Source organism: Vidua chalybeata, chromosome 6 (genome assembly GCF_026979565.1).
Source record: "Vidua chalybeata isolate OUT-0048 chromosome 6, bVidCha1 merged haplotype, whole genome shotgun sequence".
In the NCBI taxonomy this organism is placed as follows: Eukaryota; Metazoa; Chordata; class Aves; order Passeriformes; family Viduidae; genus Vidua; species Vidua chalybeata.
The window spans coordinates 55,704,543-55,718,358 of NC_071535.1; the positions used below are offsets into that span (position 1 = coordinate 55,704,543).

General features: G+C 69.7%; 2 protein-coding genes across 6 annotated transcripts; both read left to right on the plus strand.

Annotated features, from left to right (window-relative positions):
• Positions 1-399: 399 nt before the first annotated feature.
• On the plus strand, positions 400-9,560 carry CARNS1 (carnosine synthase 1). 4 transcript variants are annotated; one of them, XM_053945967.1, is made up of 10 exons: positions 456-522; positions 2,315-2,333; positions 2,765-2,996; positions 3,383-3,472; positions 3,745-4,232; positions 4,456-4,636; positions 5,172-5,257; positions 5,602-5,833; positions 5,921-6,192; positions 6,285-9,560. In XM_053945967.1, exons 2-10 carry the CDS (start codon positions 2,331-2,333, stop codon positions 7,509-7,511), a joined length of 2,811 nt encoding a protein of 936 aa, XP_053801942.1. In that variant the 5' UTR covers positions 456-522; positions 2,315-2,330; the 3' UTR covers positions 7,512-9,560. The 4 variants fall into 4 exon arrangements, with proteins under 4 accessions (XP_053801944.1, XP_053801942.1, XP_053801941.1 ...); XM_053945966.1 differs by lacking the exon at positions 456-522 and adding an exon at positions 1,481-1,546; XM_053945969.1 differs by lacking the exon at positions 2,765-2,996 and having other exon boundaries at positions 400-522.
• Positions 9,560-13,690, plus strand: RPS6KB2 (ribosomal protein S6 kinase B2). 2 transcript variants are annotated; one of them, XM_053945972.1, is made up of 15 exons: positions 9,560-9,652; positions 10,497-10,531; positions 10,617-10,737; positions 10,823-10,891; positions 10,960-11,107; positions 11,394-11,451; positions 11,529-11,629; positions 11,702-11,792; positions 11,877-11,967; positions 12,078-12,185; positions 12,285-12,347; positions 12,421-12,498; positions 12,574-12,681; positions 12,755-12,867; positions 13,259-13,690. In XM_053945972.1, exons 2-15 carry the CDS (start codon positions 10,500-10,502, stop codon positions 13,425-13,427), a joined length of 1,350 nt encoding a protein of 449 aa, XP_053801947.1. In that variant the 5' UTR covers positions 9,560-9,652; positions 10,497-10,499; the 3' UTR covers positions 13,428-13,690. The 2 variants fall into 2 exon arrangements, with proteins under 2 accessions (XP_053801947.1, XP_053801945.1); XM_053945970.1 differs by lacking the exon at positions 9,560-9,652 and adding an exon at positions 9,793-9,899.
• Positions 13,691-13,816: the final 126 nt, after the last annotated feature.

A 13,816-nucleotide genomic window follows, 5' to 3' on the forward strand; every position in this document is an offset into this window, starting at 1 on the left:
GCCATTCCCTGTGTCCCATTCCATGTCGTGCGGGGAGGTCGCGAATAGCTCCCGGGGCCTGCCCTGACATTTCTGCTCAGCGGTGTCAGTTTTACACCTGGCCCCGGGTGACCCCGGGCTGGCCCCGTCCCTGCCCCCGGTCACTTGTCCCCTACCCCCGTCCCAGTCCCCGTCCCTTGCCCCGCTCCCTACCCCAGTCCCTTGTTCCCGTCTACCCAGCGGTGGCACCCCGGCTCCGCCACCGTCGCCCCCGCTGCCCTCTTCGTTCTGCCGCCCACCCCCTTCGGTGTCCCGGTCCCCCCGGTGCCCCCGGTCCCGCCCCGCCCCGCCCCGCCCGAGCAGGACACGGCGCCGCCGCCACCGCCGGGACCGGAGCGGGCAGAGCTCCGGTTGCGACAGCACCGACACCGGGAAACCCCGCCAGACCCCGACACCACCGGGACCGGAGCGGGCAGAGCCGCTACCGGGTGCGACAACACCAGGACAGACCGACACCGACAGACACCGACACCGGCACCGCCGGTGGGTGCTGGCGGCAGCGGGGGCGGTGTGGGTGGGTTTGGGGGTGCCGGTGCCGGGGGGGCGGGAGCAGCGGGATGGGGGTCGGGGTGTGTGTGCACACCTGTGACACGGTGCCGGTGACAGCGCAGGTGACAGGTGGGTGATGATGTTCACGACACGGTGAGGGTGCCAGGGTGCAGGTGACAGTGCGGTGGCGTGGTGCAGGTTATGGGGACTGGGTGGCAGTGCGGGTGACAGGGTGCGGGTGACAGGGTACAGGTGACAGGTAGGTGATGTGCGTGACAAGTCGTGGGTGACAGATGCAGGTGGCAGTGCAGGTGGCAGGGTGCCGGTGATGGTGCAGTGTCGCGGTGTGGGTGACGATGTGTGTGACGGGGTGTGAATGACAGGTGCGAGCGACAAGACCCTGGTGATGGTGCAGGTGACGGTGTGTGGTGGGTTGTGGGTGGCAGGGTGCACGTGACAGCGCAGGTGACCATGAGGGTGGCAGGGTGCAGGGGGTGGTGCGGATGGCAGGGAGCGGGTGACAGCGCGTGCAGGACTCTGCGGCGCGGCAGCCGCGCTGGTGGCCCCGTGCTTGCCGGTGGCCGTGACGGTGACAGTGACAGTGACGCCGCGGGCAGCTGGAACTAAGCCGGGGGACGTGCGTGCTGGCAGCTCCGCCAGGCTGGGGACAGGGGGACAGGGCGGGGGGGAGGGGGGGAGGACGAGGGGCGTGCCCAGCCAGGGGACGCGGGACAGGGGGACAGGAGAACCCGGTCAGGCTGAGCCGCCCCCCGGCTCCCGCTGAGGCAGCTCGCTAGTGACGGGGACAGGGACACGGACAGGGGTGCCAGCGCCTGGCGCGAGGTGGCAGAGGGGACAATGGGGCTCTGTGTCGCCTAATCCGGGGCACGGGGCCGGGGGTTGGCACCCCGGGGTGGTGCGGGGGGGTTTAAAGGCCAGACCGGCCGGTGTCCCCTGTGCCAGGCGTCCCCGAGCCCTCGTCCCCTGCGCGCTCTCAGGCCACGGCTCCCACCCCAAGGTACCGGGCGACACAGCTGTCCCAGCTTGGGGACAGCAGCAGCACCTCCCAGCTGGGGATGGAGGGGGACAGGGCGGTCCCGAGGCTGGGGGGGCGCGGACCTTGAGGGACCCCCGTGACTGGGTTTTGGGAGGTCCTTGTGCCACGCCACCGAGCCGTGTGTCCCCTAACGCTGTCACCGGGTGCCGGGCTTGGGGACACCCTGGCTGTCAGTGGGCACCACTCAGCACCATGCCTCAGTTTCCCTCTGTGCCCGGCTCTGCCGGGCACCTGCTGGGAGCGAAGGCACCCGGGGGGGGTGGGGACACTCCGGTCCCTGGGTCTGCACCCCCAGGGCACCCTGGCACCCCCGGGATGGGGGAGGGTGTCCCCAGCTGTGCTGAGCTGGCACAGGATTACATTAAGCCGGAGGTGCCGCGGCCATCGGGGCTGGCACCGAGGGGACAACCTGAGGCCACCGTGACTGGCACCAAGGGGTCAATCTGGGGTCACCAGACCTGTCAACGAGGGGACAAGCTGGGGCCACAGGGACTGGCACCGAGGGGTCAGTCTGGGGACACTGAGACTAGCGCTGAGGGGACAACATGAAGGCACCGGGGCTGGCACCAAGGTGTGCCCCAGGAAGCGTGCCAGGCTCTGGTGGGTGCTGCAGGGCGTGTGCCCCTACGGGAGCTGGGCTTGGGGCTCCCAGCACCGGCCGGGGGTGGCCGGGGACGGGTGGCAGGTCCCCTGGGAGCCGCGCTGACTCTGCTTGTCCTTCTCTTGCAGCCCCTCTGTCACCAGGATGGTGAGTGGCCCCCGGGTGGGGGGTCCGGGCGGAGGTGGGTGCCCCATCCCGGGATCCCGGCGGTGCCGGGCACTGGCGCGGGGCAGCGGGCAGCACGGCGTGCTGTGCCCACCCGCCGCGTGACCCCGCGGGGACAAGGGGACGCTTTGTCCGGGAGCTGGCGGCCCCGGCGGCTGGCACTGCCCCGCTGTCCCCGAGGCGGTGGCGCCGTGCCCAGCGCCCGCAGCCCCCCAGCACCCCGACGCCCCCACCCCACGGGTGGGCAGAGGCGCCCGCTGTGTCCTGTACCAGCCCCCCCCGTGTCTTCCCCGTGCCCACCCGGGGTCTGTCCACGTGCCTGCTCCGTGCCAGACCCTTAACCCCACGCCAGCCCCATACCACCCCCTTACCCCCGTGCCAGCCCCGTGCCAGCCCTGTCCCTGCTCCCGCAGCTCTCGAGGTCCCAGCCGAGCCCGGAGCGGGTGCCCAGCCCGGAGGAGCAGGAGTGGGCAGGGCCCGAGGCGCTGTGCCCGGGCTGGCTGGAGGACGAGGCCCCCGATGGCGAAGTGCCCGGGGACAGCGGGGACCCCGACTGTGCCACCCACGCCTATGAGCGGCTCCAGAGCGCCCTGTGCCAGGAGGGGCTGCCCCCCACGCTGGACTGCTCCGCGGAGCCCCGCACGGGTTGGGGACACGGGGGGCACAGTGCCAGGCTGGGACACGGGGGTGGCAGGGACTGGGGTGGGGATGGCGGAATGGTGCCAGGCTGGGGACACGGGGGTGGCAGGGACAGTGATGTGGGCTCGGTGCCAGGCTGTGGACACGGGGGTGGCAGGGACAGTGATGTGGGCTCGGTGCCAGGCTGTGGACACGGGGGTGGCAGGGACAGTGATGTGGGCTCGGTGCCAGGCTGGGGACATGGGGGTGGCAGGGATAAGGGTGGCAATGGGGATACGGTGCCAGGCTAGGGACACAGGGGGTTTGGGGGCTCCCAGCCACACTGGGGTGCCAGGGGCAGGGTGGTGCCAGGGTCCCTATCCCGGGGCTGTTAACCCTTCCCTTCCTGGCAGGATATGGCCCACTGGACATTACCGTTTGCATCCTGGGCTCCCCCACCCCGTTTCTGCCTGTCCTGCTGGAAGGTGGCACCCGCTGCCCAGGTGGGTGTGGTCTCCTTGTCCTCACCCCACATGAAACACCCCTGAACCAACAGCAGCGGTCTCCCCTCCCGCCTGTGCTGCCTGACAAGGACTGGGAGGGAAACTGAGGCAGGGGAGCAGGGTGGCAGCAGCCCCCCGTCTCCCGTTAATCCCAGTACACACCAGTCCAGCAGCAAGTGCCTGCCGCCCTCCCCGCAGCACCACGCCCATGGGGGGCAGTTTGGGGCAGGGGGTGCGGGGTGCCCACCGCCCACCTCCCTGCCCGCCCGCAGGTGCCATGGTGCTGTGCCTGTCCCCCACCTGGGCCAGCCGGGTGCCATCGGAGACGTCCCCAGGCGCCTGGTCCCTGCTGCTCTCCCGGGGCGTCTCCTTCAAGGTGGGGGGGCACAGCGCCCTGGAGACCTTCGTGCCCCCTCGCCGTGCCAACTACGTGACGGGCACCTTCGCGCCGGGGGACCCCGAGGGTGGCTGGGTGGGCGAGCTGGCCCGTGACCTCGACTGCCCCACGGGGGGCTCGGTCCCGCTCGCCCACCGGCTCGAGGACACGCTGGTCACCCGCTGGGTGCTGGCGGCTCGCGCCAACCTGCCTGTGCCCCCCACCCTGGCCTTTGTCCTGGGGGCCAGAGGGGACCTGCCCGCCGAGCCCGTGGCCCCCGGGGTGAGGCTGGTGCGGCTGGACGACCCCCAGGGCCAGCAGAACCTGGTGCAGGAGGAGGTGGGCGCCTTCCTGGGGGGCACCGCCATGGAGCCCTACGGCCAGGTGGGCACGGGAGGTGTTGGTGGCACCGGGTGGCGCTGGGGGGCATGGAGAGGCACGGGGGTGCGCGCAGGTGGTGGGGTGGCTGTTAGGGTGGCGACCAGGTGGCACTGGGGGGGGTGCGAGGTGGTAGGGTGGCACAGGGCGACGCGGGGCTGCGCGCAGGTGGCGGGCCGGCTGTTGGGGTGGCACCAGGTGGCACGGGGTGACACGGAGGTGCACGCAGGTGGTGGTGCGGCCGGCGGGCTGGCGGTGGCGGGGGACAGGCGCCCGCAGCACCCACAGGAAGGAGGAGGGGGCGGCGGTGGCGCAGGCGGTGGGTGCCCGGCTCCGGGGGCTGACGGAGGAGGACAGCGTCCTGCTGGAGGCCATGGTGCCCACCGCCCGCCTGCCCGTGCCCCCCCCACGTAAGGCCCCCGCCCTCGGGCGCCCACCACCCTGGGAGGGGGGGGAAGCGTCCCCCGGGGTCCCGCGGGTCCCCGCAGCTGTGCCGGCCACGTGTCTGCCCCCTAGGGTGGGTGGGGCCATCGGTGTGCCCAAATTATTGGAGTCCTGGGGGAGGGCACGAGGGTCACCCTGGATGCCCACAGTCCCCTGGGTTAGGGTTGGGGACAGTTTGCCACCTTAGACCCCCACAGACCCATGAGGAGAAGTGAGGAAGGTCACCCTGGACCCCCATGGTCCCCTGTGGTGGGGGAGAAAGTCACCCTGGACCCCCACGGTCCCCTGGGGCTGGGCAGAGTGTTGGGGTGAGCCCCTTTGACTCCCGACAGTCCCGTGGGGCTGGGAATGACAGTGACCCCTCGCTCCCTGGGGCTGGGCGTGGCCGGGGCCACCACGGTGCCACAGGGAGCCACAGAACGCCCCAGAGGAGGGGGAGGTCGGGCAGGGCCGCCCCGTCCCCGCGTGGCGGCCGTGCCTGCCCTGTCCCTTGCCCCCCAGGCAGCCCAGCCCCACGGCTGCCCATGGCCCTGCGCATCTGCACCCTCGTCTGCAGGTCCTGGGGGGACCGGCCCCAGCTCTGCCAGGTACGGCATGTCCCCACACCCCGGCGGCTCTGTGTGTCCCCAGCCTATGATGGCTGTCCCCATGTCCTGGTGGCCCTGTATGTCCCCAGGCTATGGTGGCAGTCCTGGCCCAGGCTGTGGTAATCTGTGTGCTATGCCCTGTATGCCTGGGTGGCCCTGGTGGCCCTGGGTGTCCCCAAGATTGGTGGCCGACCACATCCTTGCCTTGGGTCAATGTGTCACCCCACGTCCCTACGCCCTGGTGGCAGCTGCGTCCCCAGGCTATGGGTTGGCAGCTAGTGTCCCCATACCCCGGTGGCAGCCGGCGTCCCCACACACACGTGGGTGTCCCCGTGTCCCCACAGGTGGCCTGCGCCGTGGGACGCGCGGAGAGCCCGGTGCGTCACGGCGCGGCGCTGCCCCAGGGCCTGGACTCCAGCCTGCAGCAGTGGGGGGTGGTGGCCCCCAGCCAGCGGCAGGCGCTGGCCACGCGGCTGCGGGAGGCCACCGAGGCCGCCGCGGCCGCTCTCCTGGCCACCGAGGCCGAGCTGAGCCCGCAGCAGCGCGGCGGCAGCCGTGCCCACACCGACATCCTGGGTGAGCACGGCGCGGGTGACGCCGCCGGTGCCCGCGGTCACCCCGCGGTGCTGAGCGCGGTGTCACCGTCACCATCCCCATCGCCAGGCGTGGACTTCCTGCTGGCCTGCGTGGATGACGCGCTGGAGCTGGTGGCCCTGGCCACGAACGGCCAGCGGTGCCTGGAGACCTGCGTGCTGGCCGAGGCCATGGGGCGCGGCGTGGGCGAGCCCCGCGGGGACCTGCCGCGGCTGCTGGCCGAGGCCATGCTGCACCGAGCGCAGTGTCACCTGGTCGAGGGCAAGGACATCCTGCTCATCGGGGCCGGGGGCGTCAGCAAGAGCTTCGTGTGGGAGGCGGCCCGCGACTACGGCCTGAGGGTGAGGGGCTCGGGCCGTCAGCGGGCTCGGGGTGGCGGGGGATGGCACAGCCGCGGCGCCGGAGCCCCGGTGACGCCTCCCTGGGGCCGCAGATCCACCTGGTGGAGTCGGACCCGGAGCACTTCGCGGCGGGGCTGGTGCAGACCTTCCTGCCCTACGACAGCCGGGAGCACCGGCGGGACGAGGAGCACGCGGAGCGGGTGCTGGAGCTGCTGCGCTCCCGGGGGCTGCGGCCCCACGCCTGCCTCTCCTACTGGGACGACTGCGTGGTGCTGGCGGCCCTGGTGTGCCAGGGGCTGGGGCTCCGCGGCCCCGCGCCCGCCGCCGTGCGAGTGGCCAAGCAGAAGAGCCGCACGCACCGGCACCTGCAGCGCTGCCGCCGCGGCCGCCCGCCGCCCGCCGCCTTCGCCGTGCCCTGCCGCCGCCTGCGGAGCCACGGCGACGTGGAGCGGGCGGCGGGCGCCGTGCCCTTCCCCGCCGTGGCCAAGCTGGAGTTCGGCGCGGGCGGCGTGGGCGTGCGGCTGGTGGAGAACGCCGGGCAGTGCCACGCTCACGCCGCCCGGCTCTGGAGGGACCTGCGAGACGACGCGGACCACCCGGGCATCGGGCTGGGCTGGGGCAACGCCATGCTGCTCATGGAGTACGTGCCGGGCACCGAGCACGACGTGGACCTGGTGGTCTTCGAGGGGCGGCTGCTGGGCGCGTGGGTGTCGGACAACGGCCCCACGCGTGTCCCCGCCTTCCTGGAGACGGCGGCCTGCCTGCCCTCCTGCCTGCCCGCCGACCGACAGGCGCAGCTGGTGCGGGCGGCGCTGGAATGCTGCCGGGCGTGCGGGCTGCGCGACGGCGTCTTCAACGTGGAGCTCAAGCTGGGGCCGGCGGGGCCGCGCCTGCTGGAGATCAACCCCCGCATGGGGGGCTTCTACCTGCGCGACTGGATCCGCGAGGTCTACGGCCCCGACCTGCTGCTGGCCGCCGTGCTGGTGGCGCTGGGCGTGCCGCCCGTGCTGCCCGCTCGCCCCGCGCCCCGCACGCACCTGGCCGGGGTGATGTGCCTGGGATCGGAGCACGGCGAGACCCTGGCGGGCGGCGGGGGCATGGAGGCTCTGCGGGAGCTGCACGGCCGCGGGCTCGTCCGCCTCAACCGGCTCTTCGAGGAGCCCGAGGGGGCCGGGGAGTACGAGGAGCCGCTGCTGAGCGTGGCGTGCGCCGGGGCCACGCTGGGCGACGCCTGCGAGCGCCTGCTGGGGCTCTGCCAGGGCCTGGGCATCGACTCCCCGCGATATCCCGTGGAGCATTTCTTGTCCCATTTCAAATAGCGCCGGGCAGGCAGCGGGGAGAGCGGGGGAATGGGTGTCCCGGCACACCCGGCACCCGCTCCCGCCGCCCCGCCGCCCCTCCCCGGCATCCCCCCGGCACCCCGTCGTGCTGTCCCCCCATCCCGTGTCCTGGCACACCATGTCCTGGCACCCCCGTACCGCCCTGGATCCCAGTCACCTGCCCTGCCACCCCATTGCTTGGCATTCCCCTTCGTCCTGGCAGCCCATCCCCTGGCATCCTCACATCACATCCACTGGGATCCTCCTATTAACCTGGCACTCCATCCCCTGGCATCCCCGACTCTCCTGGTGCCCCATTCCCTGGCATCCTGAAACCCCATCTCCTGGCACACTCCCCCCCCCCCCCCCCCCACTATTCTGACATCCCAATCCCCAGCATCTCCCATGTCCTGGCACCACATGCCCTGACATCCCCTTCCATCCTGGCACTTCATCCTTCCATCACACTGACACCCCTCACCCTAAGACTCCCCCTCTCCCAGCCCAGGCACCCCATCCCCTGGCATCCCTCCATTACCCCAGCACCCCATCACCCTGCCCTAGCACTCTGTTCCCTGTCCCCCCTGCCCTGTCCCTACAGTCTCTACCCCCTGTCCCTGAAGCTGGGGGTCCCATGCCTGGGGACACACAGGGGGACACTGACCCCTGCTGTCCCCGTGCCATCCCTAGGGTGGGGCAGCCAGGACCCCCCGAGGCCCCTCAGGCCACCCCATGAGAGCAGCAGGTGAAGCGTGGGGTGTGTTAGCACCTGCTGGCATGGGGAGACCCTACAATAACAAACCATTATGGGGAGACTCCATAATGGAAAATAATTATGGGACATCCCATAATAACAAAGAAACATGGGGAGACCCCACAAAAACGCACCAGCAAGGGGAGACCCCACAGTAACAGACTGAGGTGGGGAGACCCCACAATGACACCCTCGAAGGGAAGACCCTACAATAACAAAACTGGCACGGGGAGAACCCACAGTAACAAACCCGTGTGGGGACACCCTACAACAGCATGCCTTGAAAGGGAGACCCCACAATAACAAACTGGCATGGGGAGACCCTACAGTAACAGACCTACACCGGGAGACCCTACAAAAACAGAGGGATACCCAGGGACTCCCTGGAGCAGCTCAGAAAATCCTCTGGGAAGACTTGTGTGACGTGATGTAGGGCTGTGACTGGGGAGGCCCTACAGTAACACCAGTGACTCTACACTAACACCCAGCCCCTGTAATGTCCGAGATTCTACAATAACACCAGGCACGCTCCAATAACACAGAGCCCCTGCAGTGCCCCGACCCTACAATAACAGCAGTGGCCCTACAATAACACCCAGATCCTACGGCCCTCACGACCCTACAATAACACAGAGATCCTACAATAACCCAGAGCCCCTGTAGTGCCTGAGAGCCTGCAATAACACACAGCCACTTCAGTGCCTGAAACCCTCCAATAAACCCCAGTACCTGTAGTGTCCCTGAGCCTACAATAACACCAGCGACCCTACAATAACACCAGAGACCCTACAATAACACCCAGCCCCTGTAGTGTCCTTGCCCTTGCAGTAACACCAGAGACCCTACAATAACACCAGCGACCCTACAATAACACCAGAGACCCTTCAATAACACCCAGCCCCTGTAGTGTCCTTGCCCTTGCAGTAACACCAGAGACCCTACAATAACACCCAGCCCCTGTAGTGTCCTTGCCCTTGCAGTAACACCAGAGACCCTACAATAACACCAGAGACCCTTCAATAACACCCAGCCCCTGTAGTGTCCCTGCCCTTGCAGTAACACCAGAGACCCTACAATAACACGCAGCCCCCACAGTAACAGCAGTGACCCCACAATAACCCCAGTGCCCCGCAGCCCCACTCGTGCCCTCCAACCCCGCGGAAACCCCGATCGGGATCGCCGCCTGGGGTCACCGGGATGTCCCCCTCTCTTCCTGCCCCCTGCTCTGACGTCACGGCGGCGCCGCTGACGTCAGCGCGGCGCAGGGGGGCGGGGCGGGGCCGCGGACCCCAGTAAAGGCTGTGAGCGGCCGCGCTGCCTCTGTCGTGTTCCCTGCGCCACCCCCGGGACCCCCCGTCCCCGTGTCCCCCGCGCAGGGGACACCCCGGTGACGCGCGCGGGGGGCGTGGTCTGTGGGAGGGGTGTGGCCGTGGGCGTGGCCATCGCGGCGGGGTCCCCGGCGTCCCGATAAGGCGGTGTCACGGGGGCGTGGCGGGGGCGTGGCCCCCGCTGGGGGCGTGGCCATCGGGGCGGGTCCCCGGGGGTCCCGGCACGGCGCCGTCATGGCGGGGGTGTTCGACATCGACCTGGAGACAGAGGAGGGCAGCGACGGGGACGAGCCCGAGCTGGGCGCCGTGAGCCGGCAGCGGGGCGCGGGGGGGGACACCGGGGCTGCGACCGGCACCGGGGCTGGGGCGGGGGGCGCCGCGGGGACGGGGGGCACCGGGAGCGGGACGGGCGGTGGAGGCGGTGAGCGGCACCGGGGCGCGGTGGGGACGGCGGGATCGGGGGTGTCGGGGGTGCATGGGGTCCGCTCGGAGCCGGGAACGGCGGGCAGGGGCTTGGGGGGACAGCGACAGGGGCAGTGACAGGGGTCCCGCCGGTGGCGGGACAGAGGTGTAGCCGGGCTGTCCGCGGGGACGGGGCGCTGGGGCACCGGGGACAGCCGCGGATTCCGGGTGGGCAGCGGGCGTCTCCCGCTGGGCAGGGCCCGGCCTCGGCCCCAAAACATCCGGCTGGGCCGGCTCGGCGCTGCCTCGCCCCGCGCTGCCGTGTCCTGCCCGCGTCCTGCCCGTGCCGTGCCCGTGTCCTGCCTGCCGTGGCTCCCCTCCTTGCCGTGGGTCCTGTCTCTGCTGTGTCTCCCCTTCCTGCCCTGTGTCCCCTCCTTGCCATGCGTCCCCTGCCCGCTGCTGCCCCCCTGCCCACCTCTGACCGCGCGTTCCCTCCCGCAGGAGATGGAGCTGGAGGCCCGGGGAAATGGCCTGGAGTAAGTGGGGGACAGCCTGCGGGGGGGGTACGCGGGCAGCGGACAGGCAGGGGACAGTGTCCCCGCTCACTCCGTCTCCCGCCAGGCCGGTGGGACACTATGAAGAGATCGAGATTTCCGAGAGCAGCGTCAACAATGGCCCCGAGCACATCGGCCCGCACTGCTTCGAGCTGCTCCGCGTCCTGGGCAAGGGTGGCTACGGCAAGGTGGGGACACGGTGGGGCTGGGGGACTCTGGGGGGTTCCAGTGCTCCCTGACGGCGTCCCCAACCTTCCCTGCCTGTCCTTCCAGGTGTTCCAGGTGCGCAAAGTGCAGGGCACCAACACGGGCAAGATCTTTGCCATGAAGGTCCTGAAGAAGGTAGGGACGCCCCGGCCCCCCCAGCCCCCCCCGGGACCCCCCCCCCCCACTCACCGCCTCCCCCCCAGGCCAAGATTGCCTGCAACGCCAAGGACACGGCGCACACCCGGGCAGAGAGGAACATCCTGGAGGCCGTCAAGCACCCCTTCATCGTCGACCTCATCTACGCCTTCCAGACGGGCGGCAAGCTCTACCTCATCCTGGAGTGCCTCAGCGGTGCGGGGGGGCTCGGGGGTCCCGGGGACCGCTCCAGGGATGCCTACGAGTTGTCCCAGGGATGGCTCAAGGGGTTCCAGGGGTGGCTCAGGATGTCCAGGGATGGTTAAAGCGTGACCTGGGGTGGCTACAGTGTTCAGGGAGGGTGTCCAGGGATGGCTTAGGGGGTCCAGGGATGGTTTAAGGGTGGCTATAGAGTGTCTCAGGATGGCTCAGATGTTCCCAGGGGTGATTAAGGAGTGTCCAGGGATGGCTCAGGAGGGTCCCTCTTGGGCTCTCTATGCAGGTGGAGAGCTCTTCATGCAGCTGGAGCGGGAAGGGATCTTCCTGGAGGACACTGCCTGGTAGGGATGTGGGAGTGGGGGGAGTGGATCAGGTGGGCACCCCAACATCGCTCACAGCCACCCCGATCCCTCTGCAGTTTCTACCTGAGCGAGATCACACTGGCACTGGGTCACCTGCATTCCCATGGGATCATCTACCGGGATCTTAAGCCGGAGAATATCATGCTCAACAGCCAAGGTGGGTTTGGGGGGCAAACTGGGGAGCCTGGGGGGTTCTCTGGGGGCAGCGCTGACCCCCCGTGTCCCTCAGGTCACATCAAGCTGACGGACTTCGGGCTGTGCAAGGAGTCCATCCACGACGGAGCCGTCACCCACACCTTCTGCGGCACCATCGAGTACATGTGAGGTGGATGCAGCACTGGGGGGAATTTGGGGGGTCTGTCCTGGCGCCCCCATCCGCTCAGGGCCCCCCCTGCACCCCCCAGGGCCCCCGAGATCCTGGTGCGGAGCGGGCACAACCGGGCTGTGGACTGGTGGAGCCTGGGCGCCCTGATGTACGACATGCTCACCGGATCGGCAAGTCCCACTGCTGCTCCTTCCTCCCTGGGAACTGGGGGGGCACCCCGGGGTGAGCCCGAGCCTTCCTGGCCCACCTGGCTCCTCATGGCCCCGCTGTGCCCCCACAGCCACCGTTCACCGCCGAGAACCGCAAGAAGACCATTGACAAGATCCTCAAGGGGAAGCTGGTGCTGCCGCCCTACCTGACACCCGACGCTCGTGACCTCCTCAAGAAGGTGCCCCCCCCCCCCAAATTTCCCTCACCCACCTCCCCCCACCTTTATTTACCTAGATCCTCCCCCCCATTCCCATCTCTATCCCTACTTGTCTTCCAGTTCCTCAAGCGGAACCCCAGCCAGCGGGTTGGGGGGGGCCCCGGTGACGCGGCCGATGTGCAGGTACAGGGGTGGGTGGGCAGGCGGTGCCAGGGGACACCCCCCAAATCCTGCCTGACACACCCAAACCCCACAGAAACAGCCTTTCTTCCGCCACATCAACTGGGAGGACCTGCTGGCACGCAGGCTGGACCCCCCCTTCAAACCCTGCCTGGTAGGGAGGGCCGAGGGGGGAGGCTGGCAATGTTTTGGGGGGGCCCCGTGGGAGCAGCCGCCGTGTTCCCCGCAGCAGTCGGAGGAGGACGTGAGCCAGTTCGACACCCGCTTCACCCGCCAGACCCCCGTGGACAGCCCCGACGACGCTGCCATCAGCGAGAGCGCCAACCAGGCCTTCCTGGTAGGGGGGCACAGCCCGAGGGGGGGACCACTGGCACGCCCGGGCCCTCCCAGTGACACCCCCAAACCCGCAGGGCTTCACCTACGTGGCCCCCTCCGTGCTGGAGAGCATCAAGGAGGGGTTCTCCTTCCAGCCCAAGGTGCGCTCCCCTCGGCGCCTCAACAGCAGCCCCCGCACCCCCGTCAGGTACCGGGACACAGGGGGCCGGGGGGTGCTTTGGGGTGGGGGGCTGTGGGATGGAGGTGTTTTGGGATGGGGGTTTCAGGGCGGGCACCAAGGTGGGGATAGTGATGGGGGTGCAAAGGGAGGGTGGTGCATAGAGGGTGGGAGGGCTCAACCTGCCCTGTCCTGGGAGTACAGAGAGACTGTGGGGGCAGTGGGGTGAGGGTTGGGGTGCTTTGGGGTGAGGGAATCAGGGTGGGCCCCAAGGGGGTGAAGAAGGAGTAGGGGAGGTTCATGGAGTATGGGGGGAGTTGGGGCCTCCAGGGGTGGAGAAGGAGCTCTGTGGGCGCTGGCTGCCCCCCCTTCTTCACCCTCTGTGGGTGCCCCACTCACCCCTTCATGTGTCCCCCCCCAGCCCTGTGAAGTTCTCCCCCTTCGAGGCGTTCAAGCCGGTGGCCTCAGGCGACCCCATGGAGCTGGGGCCCCCCCAGGCCCCCCCGCCCGAGGGCACGGCCCCCCTGCCCATCAAACCCTCGGGAGGGGGCAAGAAGCAGAAGGGGGGCCGGGGGCGGGTGCCCAGGTAGGGGTGGGGAGGGTGGGGGGTTTTGGGGGGGGGGCCTGGTGCTCCCCATGGGGTGGGGGTAACCCCACGGTGCTGCTTGTGCTCCGGAGGGCTCATCCCCCTCCGGCACAGCCCCCTGCCCGCTGGGTTTGGGGACACGGGGAGAACCCCCAGGGGTGTGGCCCCCCGGGGATGTGCCCCCGTGGGCGTGGCCTTTTGGGGTGTGGCCCCTCTGGGGCGTGGCCCTGCTGCTGGATGTGTGCCAATTAAAGGACTTGCTGAGGCTGTGGTGGTCCCTGTGCTGGGGCTGGGGGGGCCCACTGGGAGGGCGGGGGAGTTGCCCCACCAGGGGAGGATCCGAGCTCCACCCCCTGTGCGATTCCCCGCCCCCTGACAGGCTCCTCCCACTCG

What these genes read in the sequence shown, in the direction of transcription:
- CARNS1 (XM_053945967.1), top strand. An exon ending in CCATGGAGCCCTACGGCCAG is followed by an intron (nt 4,233 to 4,455) that starts GTGGGCACGGGA and finishes AGGTGCACGCAG; the next exon opens with GTGGTGGTGCGGCCGGCGGG. An exon ending in CCTGCCCGTGCCCCCCCCAC is followed by an intron (nt 4,637 to 5,171) that starts GTAAGGCCCCCG and finishes CTTGCCCCCCAG; the next exon opens with GCAGCCCAGCCCCACGGCTG.
- RPS6KB2 (XM_053945970.1), top strand. Translation starts at nt 9,828, where the DNA reads ATGGCGGGGGTGTTCGACATCGACCTGGAGACAGAGGAGGGCAGCGAC. An exon ending in TGCGGCACCATCGAGTACAT is followed by an intron (nt 11,793 to 11,876) that starts GTGAGGTGGATG and finishes TGCACCCCCCAG; the next exon opens with GGCCCCCGAGATCCTGGTGC. An exon ending in ACGACATGCTCACCGGATCG is followed by an intron (nt 11,968 to 12,077) that starts GCAAGTCCCACT and finishes GTGCCCCCACAG; the next exon opens with CCACCGTTCACCGCCGAGAA.